Genomic DNA, 14,149 nt, shown 5'->3' on the forward strand with positions numbered 1-14,149 from the left:
TCTGAATCAACTGTACAAGCAGGTCAGCGAAGTGATGATTGGTGGGTTCAAGATTGAGTTGAAAGCTTCAGTTGGAATGTAGTTAAAGTGACGCGTGGTGTGATTATGTAATCAAATCCGCCTTCATGGGCTTAACTAACCGAAGTTGGTAAGTTCATCTTGTTGGCGCGTTGTCGTCGCGTTTCCGCGCGTTGCATGCGCCCGCGTTGAATTCCTGTCCTCGTCGACACTCGCGTATGCACACTTTCCAACATTTGTCTCCAATGAGTCGATAGTGGTTCTTCCCAAGGATTATTTTCTCATTATGTCGTCCGTTCGTCGCGCAAAGCTCGAGGAGCTGCGAGCTCTGCGTGCTGGAGGCAAGAAGCGGTTGTCCACATACCAAGTCGAAGAACAAGAAGATATCTTCGATGAAGTGGATGAGGAAGGATACAAAAAAGTAGTCCGTCAACGTCTGGATCAAGACGATTTTGTTGTCGATGACAATGGCCTTGGGTATGCCGATGACGGTCGCGAGGTTTGGAACGACGATCGCGAAGTCTACAGCGAAAGCGAAGACGATGACCTGCCCGCGCGAGGCAAGGCCGCGAAACGGAAGCGAGAAGAAGACAAGGAAAGAAAAGAGAAGACCGCCAATGACATCTCTCGATACTTCACCAGCGGCGCTGCGGCGACGGCTCCGAAGCCGAAGAAGGTGTGCCATTCCTGTCAGCCCGAATGTTGCCCTGACCAAACCCTCGGTTCTAACCTGCGTTTCAGATCCAAGCTACGGCTGAAGATGAGGCATTCATGGCAAGTCTTCTCGATGATGTCGAAACGAACACTCTTACCACGAAGGTACCGACAAAGAACGTGATCAAATCAGGCACGCGTCACAAAGTTCGCATCCTCTCACCGCCCTTGTCCGAAAAATCACGCGCTCCCAAGCAGCTACCTGCCAGGGAGGATGATGTTCCATTGCCACCGAGGAAGGAGGAAGAGTATGACGAACCTATGGTTGACTTGGGAGAGGACGCTTTTCTCGCCGATGACGGCGATGACAACGTCCCAACGAGTGAACCCCTCCCATCGTCGCCTGTCGCCAAGGTCGTCGAGCGGAAGATGGCGAAGATGCAAGATGAGGATGACGATGATGATATGCTGGACGTTGCTCAAGCCATAGGCCATGATGATACCAAGGCCACCAGCGTCAATATGGCTGGCAACCGCCCTCCACCCAAGATCAAAAAGGAGCCCTACCCCTCGCCCTCTAGCTCTTCTCCGCCTAGGGCCGCAGCTGACGTTGAGGCATCATGGGATCAAGTCACGAGCAAGCTCAACGTCTTGAGCAGTCCCGCCACCGACAGCTACTCTTTCGGCAAAGTGCGCGCGCAGGACGTGGCAGAAGATGACGGCAGCGTGCGGATGTTTTGGATTGACTATGCCGAAGTCAATGGCAGCTTGTGCCTATTTGGCAAAGTCAAGAATAAGACCACCGGCTCCTACGTGAGCGCATTTGTCAAGATCGACAATATTCTTCGAAAGCTCTACTTTTTGCCGCGCCAATACCGCCAGAAGAATGGCGTGGACACGGATGAGCAAGTCGACATGGAAGATGTCTACGTCGAGGTGGACCAATTGATGAGCAAGCTCAAAGTCGGCATGCACAAAATCAAGCCATGCACTCGCAAGTATGCCTTTGAATTAAAAGACGTGCCCAGAGAGGCCGAGTACTTGAAACTTCTCTACCCTTACGATAAGCCCGCGCTGCCAATGGATATCAAGGGTGAGACCTTCTCCAGAGTCTTCGGGACAAACACGGCATTATTCGAGCAGTTTGTACTATGGAAAAATGTCATGGGTCCCTGTTGGCTGGAGATTCCAGAGGCCGACTTCACCGCGGTTAACAACTCCTCGTGGTGCAAGTTCGAGTGCCTCGTCACGAAACCCGCATTGATCACACCTCTTCCGGACTCCGACATGGCGACGCCTCCCATGACGTTGATGAGTCTTGCATTCCGGACTCAGCTGAATGCGAAGGAGAACAAGCAGGAAATTATCATGGCCAGTGCTCGTGTTTATGAGAATGTCTCCATCACAGACCCCACCCCCCCTGAGAAGCTTCCTTGCAAGACCTTCACGGTCATGCGGCCTCCACATGGCGCATACCCTATTGGCCTGGAGGCCGAGACGAAGAAACACCGTGGCACATACATGCTTGAGAAATCCGAACAAATCTTGCTGAGCAAGTTCCTGGCCCTGTTTGAGCGAATGGACCCGGACGTTCTCATGGGCCATCAGCTGCAAGAAGTAGACTTGGGCATTTTGTTGAGCAGAATGAAGGAAAAGAAGACACCGGGCTGGCATCGGGTTGGACGGCTGAAGCGCGGCGACTGGCCAAAGACTTTTGGCCGGGCAAGTGGCTTCTTTGCGGATCGGCACCTAGTCGCTGGTCGACTGGTATGCGACCTCGCCAACGACATGGGCAAGGTGAGTCGAGCGCTATGAATCGTAATTAGAGCACGGCTGACATTGGAGGTCAGTCCCTGATGCTCAAATGTCAGTCATGGAGCTTGACTGAGATGTGTCAAATGTATCTGGGCGATGATCACGTCCGCAGCGAACTAGACAACGAAATGGCGTTGAACACCTGGGCTAGAACCAAAGATGGGCTCATGAAATATATCACCCACTGCGAGGCCGATACCTATTTCATTGCCGCCCTGGCCCTGCGACTGCAGATGCTCTCCCTGACCAAGGTTCTCACCAACCTAGCGGGTAATTCCTGGGCAAGAACGCTCAGTGGCACACGGGCAGAGCGAAACGAGTACATTCTGCTGCACGAGTTCACTCGTAATAAATACATCTGCCCCGACAAATACGCAACGAAGCAACAAAAGGCCAACGAGGATCTTGTCGATGGCGATGATGATTCAGTCGACAAGAAAAAGAAGGAGAAGTACAAGGGAGGATTGGTGTTTGAACCCGAGAAGGGACTCTACGACAAATATGTTCTGGTCATGGATTTCAACAGTCTGTATCCCAGCATCATCCAGGAGTTTAACATCTGCTTCACAACCGTCGACCGGAGCAACCTGGTATGAATTGGCATGGTGAAGTTTGACGATCAAGGCTAATGGTTGATAGTCTGAGAACGAAAATGAGGAAAAGGTTCCCGAAGTTCCGTCACCCGACCAGGAACAGGGAATCTTGCCGCGGCTAATTTCGACCCTGGTCAGTCGCCGACGGGAAGTGAAGAAGTTGATGAAAGACAAGCGGGCAAGCCCGGAGCAGCTGGCCCTGTGGGACACAAAGCAGCTCGCTTTGAAGCTCACGGCCAACTCAATGTACGGGTGCCTGGGATACACGCAATCACGATTCTACGCGCGTCCCCTCGCCATGCTCACGACGTTCAAAGGTCGTGAGATTCTCCGCAGCACCAAGGAGCTCGCCGAAAGCAAGCAGCTCAAGGTTATCTACGGTGATACTGACTCAGTCATGATCAACACGAACATGGATACCATCAGTGACGCATTCAAAGTCGGAGCAGACTTCAAGAAATCGGTGAATGAGCGGTATCGACTTTTGGAGATCGACATCGATGGCGTCTTCCGTCGCCTCTTGCTGCATGCCAAGAAGAAGTATGCGGCTATCAGCATGTCGGAGGTTGATGGCAAGTATGTCGACAAGCTCGAGGTGAAGGGCCTGGACATGAAGCGGCGTGAGTATTGCGCCTTGTCCAAGGAGGTCTCGAAAAGGCTCCTGGACGAGATTCTGTCTGGGGACGACCAGGAAGTTGTCCTCAACAAGGTGCATGACTACCTTCACGATCTCGCCGTACAGATGAAGGAGTACAAGATTCCTGTACAGAAATACGTCATCTATACGGTAAGTGGTCAATGCCTAGGTGTGGTGACAGCTGGAACTAATCGTATGGGCAGAAACTGTCCAAACGACCCGAGGAGTATCCCAACAAGGAGACGATGCCTCCTGCACAGGTTGCCCTCCGAGAGATTGCCCGAGGAAAGACCGTGCGGCCGAACGACGTGATTGCGTACATTGTCACGACCGGCAATGAGGAGACATCCCACCTTCCGCCCCCAAAGCGGTCATACACGCCTCAGGACGTGATGAGGCCAGATTCGGGACTAAAGCCGGACATCGAGTATTACTTGGCGAAGCAGATCTTCCCGCCAATCGAGCGTCTTTGTGCACCCATTCCGGGGACATATGCGGGACGGATCGCGGAATGCCTGGGGCTGGATGCGCGCAAATACCAGATCAACACATCGCACAGCCAGAACCAGCAGAGCGCGGAGATCCACCCTCTGGAGTCGCAGATCCCAGACTCTGTGCGGTTCGAACATGCGGCGCGTCTCACGCTCCGCTGTCGACGCTGCCGGGAGTCGTTCCAGTTCGAAGGGCTAGTGGCATCCGCCAAGATGTGCACGCCGCATGGACTGGTGTGCCCGAACCCAAGCTGCGGGCAGGCCCTGTCGACGATCTCGATCGTCGCGCAGGTAGAGAGCCAGATCCGGGCGCAAACAGCGCGGTATTACGAAGGGTGGCTCGTTTGCGACGACTCTTCATGCGGGAACCGCACGCGACAGACCAGTGTGTACGGGCATCGATGCCTTGGGCCGCGCGGGCGCGCGGAGGGCTGTCTGGGGCGGATGCATTTTGAATGTACAGAACGGCAGATGTACAATCAGCTCCTGTACTACGCCGGGCTATGGGATGTTGATAAGGCCAAGGCGGCGGTGGAGAAGGATGGGGGGGATGTGGACAAGGAGCGCATTCTGGCTCTGGCCGAGCACAATCGGACGAGGTTTGGTACGGTCAAGGCGGTTGTGGACGGGTATCTGAAGAAGTGTGGGCGGCAATGGGTTGACATGGACACGTTGTTTAGCTTCATGGTTTGATTAGCAATGCATGTCATTCTTTTTGGTCTGTAATTACTTGTATACATACTTTCCAAACAAGGACATCGGTGATTTTCCGAATCTAACCTATCTAAGAAGGTGGGGTTCCGAAAATACAATATTAGGTAAACCTGCCAAGTCGAATGTCCCTCAACGTCAAGCATCATTCAACCCATGGACAAGGATACAAGAACCTCCCGTAGCCCCGTACCAAACCACCGGAGAACAATCAATCGGTGTAGATCTTACCTAGTACATGACCAAGATGCGGTCCAGGGTTCTGGTGATTGCAGGATCCGACAGCTCGGGCGGCGCGTATGTCCATGCATGCATGATTGATCACATGGAATTTTAGAAAAAAAAAAGAAACGCCAGGGCTAACTTTTGATTTCCCCTTCCTTGGAAAATGATAATAGTGGACTTGAAGCCGACCAGCGCGTTCTCACGGCCCACGGCGTGTACAGTCTGACGGCGACGACGGGACTGACGGCGCAGAACACGCTCGGGGTGCAAGATATCCATGTGGTGCCGTCGAAGTTTGTGCGGAAGCAGATTGACGCGGCGCTGCAGGATGTCGGGGCGGATGTTGTCAAGCTTGGTGAGCAACGTTTCCCGATGTTTGTGGGAACGTCCGTTGCTGACCTTGTTGTTTTTCTTTTCATCAAGGGATGCTCTCCTGCAAGGAGACCGTGGATGAAGTCGCGTCGGCGCTAAGAGAGCATCAAGTGTCGAAGGTGGTATTGGATCCGGTATGATATAATATTTATCACAAGAACATGAGGGGTTTGGAACGTACTGAAGAAACGAGAAGGTCATGGTATCGACCAGCGGGTCGCAACTGCTACCCACGGACGCTGTGGACGATCTGCGCACGAAGCTGCTGCCTCTCACCACAGTGCTCACGCCAAACATCCCAGAGGCCAGACTGCTGCTAGAAACCAGCGGAGAAACCACGACCGAGCCACACAGCGTGGACGACATGATCCGCGTGGCGAAGCAGCTGCAGACACTAGGCCCCAAGAATGTGCTGCTCAAGGGCGGGCATCTGCCGCTATCGGAAGCGGTAGTGCGGCCGCAGGCCGAGGCCACGGATGGAGGAAAGGACGAGTCCAAGCGGGTGGTCGTCGACGTGCTGTGCCGGGAAATGGGCGAGGTGGTGCTTTTTGAGACCGAATTCCTGACGAGCAAGAACACGCACGGCACGGGGTGCTCGCTGGCGTCGGCGATCGCGGCGAATCTGGCTCTGGGAAAGGACCTGGAGGATGCGGTGCGCAGTGCCGTCCGCTACGTTGAGGCGGGCATCAAGACGAGCGTGGACCTGGGCAAAGGGAGCGGTCCCATTAACCATTTCCACTCGATGTACTCGTTGCCGTTTGCTCCGTACGTGTTCCATCCTCACGATTAGGGAGTTGTATGCTGATCGACGATCAAGTGGCCGGTTCATTGAATACGTGCTCAACCGACCCGACATGAAGCCCGTGTGGAAGGAGTTCACCGAACACGACTTTGTCGAGGGCCTCGGTGACGGAACATTGCCTTTGGAGCGGTTCAAGGAGTATCTCATTCAGGATTACTTGTATCTGGTAAGTTTGGTGGACCTCACCCGACGTAGCCGAAACCCCTAACCTGGTGTCTCAGACACACTTTGCGCGAAGCAACGCATTGGCCGCCTACAAGGCGCAGAATATGGAATCAATCGCAGCGGTATAGTCCCCCTTTCGCTAAACAAACCCAACACTTCGCCTTGCTGACCGAATCAACCCCAGTCTGCCAAAATCGTCATGCACATCAAGACCGAGATGGAGCTCCATCTCAACTACTGCGCTTCCTTTGGCATCACAAGGGAGGAAATGGAGCGGACGCCGGAAAAGCAAGGTTTGTCTGATCCTCCCTTGTCTTTGCCCATGCGTACTGACGAATTCTCTTCGACAGCATGCACGGCATACAGCCGCTATATCCTCGACATTGGCCAATCGCAGGACTGGCTCGCGCTCCAGGTCGCCCTTGCCCCGTGTCTGATCGGCTACGGCATGATTGCCCAGCGGCTATACAACCAATACAAGCATTCGGATACCAGCAAGAATCGATACTGGAAGTGGGTCATGAACTACGTAGCTGATGATTATGTTGAGGCGGTGAAGACGGGTTCTGGTAGGTTCTCACACACACCTTCCTGGGGAGAGAGAGGGGCATGGAATGGCTGATGACCGCGCAGCACTGCTCGAGAAGGATATGCCGACCGTCTCACCGGCGAGACTGGAGGAGTTGGTTACCATTTTCCGCGAGACAACCAAGTTGGAGATTGCGTTCTGGGATATGGGTTGGACAGGACGGTAGGCGAAATCCGTGTTCTGAATGTAAAAAGGGGTCATGATTTCCCTGAGGAAAGGAAAAAAAAGGAGAAACTGGGAATCGGCGAGATTGTGATTATTGTAATAGTATTATTCGATCGACTACACTCAAGACTACAGTCTCCAAGGTCGATCTGTTTATCACAGACGCTCTTGAATCCCCTTGATCACCCCATATAGCTCCTTGGCCAATTCGGGATTTCCAACCTGTGCCATCGTCATTAGCTCCTCCGAAACTAGAGAGGTTAGACAAGGCGTCAAAACGTACTCGCAATAACAACGGCACCGTCCGTCCTTCCTCCACACTCGCCAGATTCAATTGCTTCCCCTTGGGTTCGGCCCCCGACACGTCGCCAACGGGCATCCCCTTGAAGATGGGCGAGTTGAGCATGACTCGAAGCACGCCGTCGGCTCGCATGATCATTCGCGCCGTGATCTTCTTCTTCGTCTCCTCCTTTTCCTTCTTTTCCTCCTCTTTCTCGTCCTTCTCCTCCTTTTCCGGTGCTTGTCCTGTCGCCTCGTCTTCCGGTTCTCGAACATTTACCTTGAACGTGCCCAACCCGCGCTCCTTCCACTCCCCATTGGTGAAATGGAACAGCTTTGCTTTGCAGGAAAAGTACGTCTTTTCGCCTTCTTCGCCAGTTTCGACTGCAGTGAATTAGTAAAGTGATCCCCCCCAAAGGCGAGAAATCACAGGGCCTACTTTGCTGCTCATAGAATCGCTCATCCTTCTTCTGCTCCTCCTCAAACGCACCGCCTTGCTCCTGGTCACTCGCTTCCTCCTTGTCCGACTCTTCCTCCGCAGCTCCGAACGGCTTGGTTTCCTTGGACCCGCCAAAGGTGCTCGCTCCGCCGCTCTGCGAGGCAAAGCTGGTCAAGGGCTTTCCTGTTGTGCCCGACCCAAAGCCTTTGCCTAGAGCACTGCCGCCCGAGGCGCCGAGCGTCGCAAACCCAGAAGGGCCAGGCGCGAATGGCGAGGCACCACTGCCGGCGGCAGCAAACCCCGAAGTAGCTGGTTTCTCGGCGGTGCTAGTGGTCGCAGAGCTTGCAGACTTGAAGACTGATGTTGACGAACTACCCAGCGCACCGAACGGGGACTGCTCAGAACCGGCAAACGAGGCAATGCTAGACGCGGCGAATGCTGACGAAGACGTCTGCGCAGGCTGGGTGGATGACTCCTTGCCGGTGGACGCTGAGCCAGCCAGGGAAGCAAATGGGGACACCGAGGATGTGTTTAAAAAGGAGCTGGACAGGGTCGACTAGGGAGACATTTCTTCTTCAGCAGCGATTCTTGACTTGTCAGGATTTAGTAGTAAGCATACCTTTGCATTGATTCCGGCATTGTCTTCCCGTCGCCGCTCCTGCGACGCATCGCGATATCGCTTCGTCTCTCGCTCGCCCACAGCATGCAGCCGATCGCCCCCTCCGGCAGCTGACTTGACATCGCCATTTCCAGGGCTTTCCTTCTCGAGCTGATCCAAGCTGCGCTTCTTCTTCGGGCTGAGGAGATTCTGGGTCCCACGATCGGCCTGAGCAGAACGCTCCGGGGTAGTTTCTCGAGGGGCCTTGACGTCGCCGTCGCCGCCGCCGCCGTCGTCGTCCTCCGAGCCGCGCGACCGTTTCCTGCGGTGCGTGCTGGGAGCATTGTCCGAATTCAGCTCATCGATGGACCTCTTCTTGCGCAGGCGACCCCGCTCGCTGCCGCTGTCGTCGGACGAATGGCTCAAGTCGTTCCCTATGGCGCCTTCCTTGAAGGAATCCGACGTGATGCGGGTTTCTTGGAGCTTTCTCCGGACGGGCCGTTCACTCGCTTCGTCGGGACTTTTCTCGTCGTGCTTCTCGCGACCCTGTTCTTTGTCCTTGACATCTGAAACAACGCTCGAGTCAGATCTATATGTCTCTGACAAGGAGAGAGTGAGTAGGAGTCGGAGTCTTACCCGGCTCTTGCCCAGCTGCTTGTTGGGCGACTTCTTCCGACTCGGCCATGACGATTGATCCAATCGACTACGGGGTTTCTGGGGGAATGAACACGAATCGCGTGTTTTCTCAGTTTTTTTTCTCAAAGATTCCGGAGGTAATGCCCGCTCGTGTAGAAGAAACTGAAGAACTGAAGTAGTACGAAACCTCCGAGCCAAAAAGGAGACGGTGCAACAGGATTCCTGAACCAATTCGGCTCCCAGACCTTCCCACGAATATTTGCTCCCACAACCCAGCCTAAGGTCCCCCGCCAAAAACAAAAACCGACAACTCCTTCGTCCGAGAAAAGAAAACAGAGAGAAAAAAAAAGAAGAGAATAAGCAAGATACGCGGCTAGTGAATACCTAAGGCCACGAGAGGAGGGGTAGTGCAGCCTTATCAAGAATTGCCGACCAGACAGGTTGCGAAATGATCGATCAGCAGTCAATCTCCCGCGCGGGTACGGAGTATATTTTGGCGAAAAAGGTGGAGTTTCGTGCTGAGTTGGCACGGAGAAACCAGGGTTGATTGCATCAGAGGCTCGAGCAATCGGTGAACTTCGGCGTTGTTGACTCGGAGACGGAGTCCAAAGGCTTCGGGAGAACGTATCGCCGAGACCGGTACCTCAGACCATGTCTTGATATGTACCCAGGACTAAAAGTCGGATACATACTCTGAGAATCAACATGAAGTGACGCTCATTTCATTCGAGTGAGGCAGAATTGGAAAGCACACATGTACTGATACATAGCCTGCTACCTATACACCAAAGCCCAAACGCAACCCAAACCCAGCTTACCGCATGCCATTCAACTGATAAAGCAGAGACACCCAATCGACACATAAAAGACCAGCAGCGGGTATACAGCCAGGCCGACGCGGTTGCGCACCACGCCGGAGCCGCCCAGGATGCTGACGCCAGCAGCCAGAGACCATGCGACAAGGACAATGTAGACAGGAATCCGCGCGATAGTTGGCAGCCGGAACGCGCTCAGCAGGGCGGCAATGACCAGCGGAAAGAGCGTGTAGCCGATGATGCAGACAGATTGGAAGAAGGAACTAGATCCCATGGTCAGACTTCGAAAATCCCAAATCCGCGGCGTGAAGAGTCAACGTACATGTTCCCACCGAGCAGCTTGATCTGCAAGGTGACAATGGCCTCTCCAATCCAGACGATGGAAAACACGCCCGAGAAGACCAGTGACGATTGATCTTCTGCCGCACACATGGAAAGAAACATGCTCAGGAGTAGGCAAAAGATCAACGGGCCCCTGCACGCAATCAGCCATCTTCACCGTAACATAAAGGACAAGATCCCCCGTTTCCCCAAAAGAGTTCAAAACATACCACAAATCCCAATCTCTCAACCCTTCGCTCATACCCCCCTGCAGAACAACATCGGCATCCGGCCATCGCCCGATCAAATCGCGCCAACGGCCACCACCGCTACCAAACCCAGAAGCCTCGCCCCGTTCCGCAGCGCCGATCCCTCCGCCGCGGCGCTGCAAAAACCCGCCCAGCAGGTATTTGGGCCACAGCACCTGGCGCATCTTCTCCCACACGGCGCGCAGGTCTCGCGATAGCGTCTCCCAGACACTCTCATCGATGGTGTTCTGCGGCGCGCGCCGATCCTCGCCGGGAATCGTTGACGTTAGGTAGTTGGACGAGATGCTGCCGGCGAGCCCGCCGCCAAAGCCGCCGCCGCCGCCGCCCCGCGACGTCGTTGATGACTGCTGTGTGTCGGGCTGGATATTACCGCGCAAGGGCGTGGTATCGGACGTTTGCAACGGATCGTCTGCTTCAATGGCGGCTGGACAAAAAAGGAGTGTCAGCGAAAGTCCACACGACGCGATCAAACTCTTATCCGCGGGGAAGGGATGTTAAAATACCATCATCGGCGTCAATCAAATCATTATCCAGGACCAAATCGTCATCCTGTTGTCGGTCATGCCGCGTTGTTGATGCCATTATGCTTGGGTTATGGGCCGTTCCGCGCCGGATTTGCGCGTAACCGGAAAAAAAAAAAAAAAAAAAAAAAAAAAAAAAAAAAGAAAGAAAACCAACCGCTTCGCCGGTCTAAAGTACAGTAATGGCAGAGGGGAATGATCCTGCCTCTGGCCTTGTTCGGTGCGGTGAAGCCGCTTGTTAGAATGTAGGCTTGGGACAGCTGGTTGTGATCAGACCAATTGGGCCAACAAGGAGCTGAGGTGGCATCCTTGCGTATCGCGTATTACGTACCCGTCATTACCATACCAGGAATTTGAAGACTTGAAGATCTCTCACACAAGTGCATGAACAATTCGTGATAATCGCTTTCTCAGATTGCAATGATCGAGGAATTTTGACATTATCTAGAGAAGTGTATCGACAATAACCCAATCCCATACACACTCTATCTCAACGCCGGCCATGCAATCGTCCAAAGGTACAGTCATGCAGCCGAAGAGTAGTACTACAATGCAGAGTCGAGAATTTCGAGCGATTCATTCGTCTTGATTTTCCTCTTTCGCCCCATAAACCCGCTGGTACTCCTCCGGAGTCGGCAAGAGGAGGCTATCGGTGAATTTGACCACCACATCCGGTCTGGAGAAGTACCTCAGCTTGATCGACCAGTCCTCAAGGGGCTTTCGGTCCGTCTCAGCCAGCATGCCCGCGTACTCTGGCCCCAAAATCCGGTCCAGGTAGGTGCGAGTCCGGTTGAGGAAATTCATCGCCAGGAATCCATTGACCGCGCCGTGACGCGATCGGCCGGATGCCTTAGGGGCTCCCGGGCTCTTCTCTCCCGGTGGACCGTTCTTGATGTACCGCTCTTCCATCATCGCGTTGTAGAGCTTTTCCATGTGCGGTTCGAGAGTCGAGAAGGCCTTGGTCAGGAGGGCCAGTTTAAGCTTCCGACCCTGGGTCGGCAGGTTGGAGACGGTGAGATCAAAGTCTCCAATGCCGTTCAGCGACAGGAGCCATTGCGGATTCTGCGCCAACACATCCGCCAATTCAAGAAAGCCGTTCAGCGGTCGAGGGTCCGGCAGGGGCAGGCACTCCCGCATAGTGTCGAGCAAGGACCGCGCATTGAGGAAAACGTTTGGGTTTATTCGGTCTCGCAGACAACAGCTCATGGCGATGTGAAACGTCTTGCCTTCCGCAGCGCCGGCCGGCACCATCTGCTCACGGATGGTGGTGACCGCGAGGCGGCTGGAGCGCGAAACACGCAGCAGTCGGAGATATTCATGAAAGTTACCGCTGTCTGGCTCGACCTTGAACTCGGAGTCTTTCAGGGTAAGAAGTCCCCAATAGCTCTGCCCCGCACTCATGCCTTGAGTCACCAGTCGGCATACCGCGAGAATGAAGTTGAGCTCCGCGTTGCCCGGTTTGAGGAGATGAGGCGACTTGGATTCATCCCTATTACTGGTCACGGAGTCGAATACATGCTCGAGGCTTTCGAGGTCCTCTTCCTCTTCCGGGTCCAGTTCCTCTTCTGGCTTGGCAGCATTCTCTTCAGGATGCTCCTCGGTGACTCTTTGGGCTTGCCGGGTGCTGCTCCGATGCCAGTGTTGGGCTTCCCACCGCCCTTGCTCGGATGCCGAGTCCAGCGGCGACCGACGCGGAGGCTCTTTCAACAGAATCGGGATACCCATGGTCTGCCTGAAAAGGGCGAGTGCCTCGTAGCAGCTGTGCTCATCCAGAGGATCAATCAGAATCTCGGCCATAGTGCCGACGAGGTGATTGTCAGGCTGAAAGCTGCCAGCTCTCCATTGCCGGACAACGTCCGCCCAGATTCTCTTCGCATCGCGCAGGTGAGTCTCACGCACGGCCCGCCTCTTCCGAACTTGGCTCTCCGGTATAAATTCGAGCTGGCGGGTCATGGTCCGGTGGATCGCCATCAAGATCAACGTGTACGACCTTGTATCCGGCGCATCCGGCCCGCTCTCAGGAAGCTCACTGACCACCTTCCAGAGAGTATCCAGGTCGTGATGGCGACCACACACCTCCAACATGGCATTGTGGTGAATGATATTCGGCGTAACCACAGAATTAGGAGCAGAAAGAGACTTCCAAATCGAGTACGCCTTCTCCACGGGCTTGACCCAGCGCTGCTTGGTCTCATGAGCAAAGCCCTTAATCATAATGGTATAGGTGTGTTCGCTCGGCCGTCGGCCTCTTTTTTTCATCTGTCCGACCCCAGGCGTCAGGTCCATGAATCTCCTTGATTTGCAGTTCTCATACGGCCCCACTCACATCGTTGTAGAATTTCCAAGCTGCGAGCGGCACGCGGCGGTCCATACAATACGCCATCAGCCGATTCCAGGCGACCATGCACTCCATCCCACGCGTTTGGGCCTTGCGGACCATGGCGGCAGCCATCGCAACACGACCCTGGGACAATAGCCGCGCGACGCGGTCCGCCAGCTGCTTTGGATCCGGCAGCCACTTGAGTTCCTCCTCCACCGCCTTCATCGAAACGGTATGGCGTTGGCCGGTGCGGCCGGCGATCTCCATCAACATTTCAATCTCCTCTCGATCGGCCATGGGGGTCCTCGGCGGGGACGTCACCTGCGGACGGCGGGTCGGGGGAGCGGGCGCAGGCGCATCTTGCGAGATAGTAGAGGAAACCGAGGCGGGGGACGGTGCGGTGGTTGCGTATGTTCTCCAAAGGTGCGACGGATTTGGTGTCCAGGGCCTGTTGGCTGTGGAACTTCGTTGGAGAAAAGTCCAGAGGCGCGCGCCAGCGCTGCGCATGGACGTGTGGGTATAACGGAGCATTGGCAATTCAGCTCAACTCAGTCGCATTGGAGCGCACAATGATCCGGAACCCTCAGAACTGCAAAAAGGCGAGTGCTCTCGGCGCGGCGCAAATTGGACGGGTACAGATGTTTGAGAGTCGGAATGATACCTAAACCCCTGAGACCGAAAAAAGCTCGACTCGCTGTACCCGACCGCAGAGAA

At 54.7% G+C, this 14,149-nt stretch overlaps 5 protein-coding genes across 5 annotated transcripts; 2 read left to right on the top strand and 3 right to left on the bottom strand.

The window, feature by feature from the left end:
* Window positions 1–304: 304 nt before the first annotated feature.
* Window positions 305–4,901, top strand: VTN31DRAFT_3118 (uncharacterized protein; the record flags this gene model as incomplete). The annotated part of the gene is made up of 5 exons (XM_069403362.1): window positions 305–694; window positions 760–2,469; window positions 2,523–3,077; window positions 3,127–3,867; window positions 3,921–4,901. 5 exons carry the CDS (start codon window positions 305–307, stop codon window positions 4,899–4,901), a joined length of 4,377 nt encoding a protein of 1,458 aa, XP_069262551.1.
* A 265-nt stretch (window positions 4,902–5,166) lies between these two features.
* Window positions 5,167–7,238, top strand: VTN31DRAFT_3119 (uncharacterized protein; the record flags this gene model as incomplete). Its single annotated transcript, XM_069403363.1, has 9 exons — window positions 5,167–5,216; window positions 5,318–5,499; window positions 5,568–5,650; window positions 5,713–6,281; window positions 6,334–6,484; window positions 6,540–6,605; window positions 6,668–6,776; window positions 6,834–7,052; window positions 7,117–7,238. 9 exons carry the CDS (start codon window positions 5,167–5,169, stop codon window positions 7,236–7,238), a joined length of 1,551 nt encoding a protein of 516 aa, XP_069262552.1.
* Window positions 7,239–7,393: 155 nt separating this feature from the next.
* On the bottom strand, window positions 7,394–9,238 carry VTN31DRAFT_3120 (uncharacterized protein; the record flags this gene model as incomplete). Its single annotated transcript, XM_069403365.1, has 5 exons — window positions 7,394–7,459; window positions 7,521–7,900; window positions 7,956–8,511; window positions 8,575–9,119; window positions 9,190–9,238. The coding sequence occupies 5 exons, from the start codon at window positions 9,236–9,238 to the stop codon at window positions 7,394–7,396; spliced, it is 1,596 nt and encodes a 531-aa protein (XP_069262553.1).
* Window positions 9,239–10,017: 779 nt separating this feature from the next.
* Window positions 10,018–11,176, bottom strand: VTN31DRAFT_3121 (uncharacterized protein; the record flags this gene model as incomplete). The annotated part of the gene is made up of 4 exons (XM_069403366.1): window positions 10,018–10,267; window positions 10,327–10,479; window positions 10,556–11,018; window positions 11,098–11,176. The coding sequence occupies 4 exons, from the start codon at window positions 11,174–11,176 to the stop codon at window positions 10,018–10,020; spliced, it is 945 nt and encodes a 314-aa protein (XP_069262554.1).
* Window positions 11,177–11,691: 515 nt separating this feature from the next.
* On the bottom strand, window positions 11,692–13,966 carry VTN31DRAFT_3122 (uncharacterized protein; the record flags this gene model as incomplete). Its single annotated transcript, XM_069403367.1, has 2 exons — window positions 11,692–13,374; window positions 13,442–13,966. 2 exons carry the CDS (start codon window positions 13,964–13,966, stop codon window positions 11,692–11,694), a joined length of 2,208 nt encoding a protein of 735 aa, XP_069262555.1.
* Between the last annotated feature and the right edge of the window lie 183 nt (window positions 13,967–14,149).

This window comes from Thermomyces dupontii (genome assembly GCF_041956625.1).
Source record: "Thermomyces dupontii strain NRRL 2155 unplaced genomic scaffold VTN31scaffold_2, whole genome shotgun sequence".
Classification (NCBI taxonomy): domain Eukaryota; kingdom Fungi; phylum Ascomycota; class Eurotiomycetes; order Eurotiales; family Trichocomaceae; genus Thermomyces; species Thermomyces dupontii.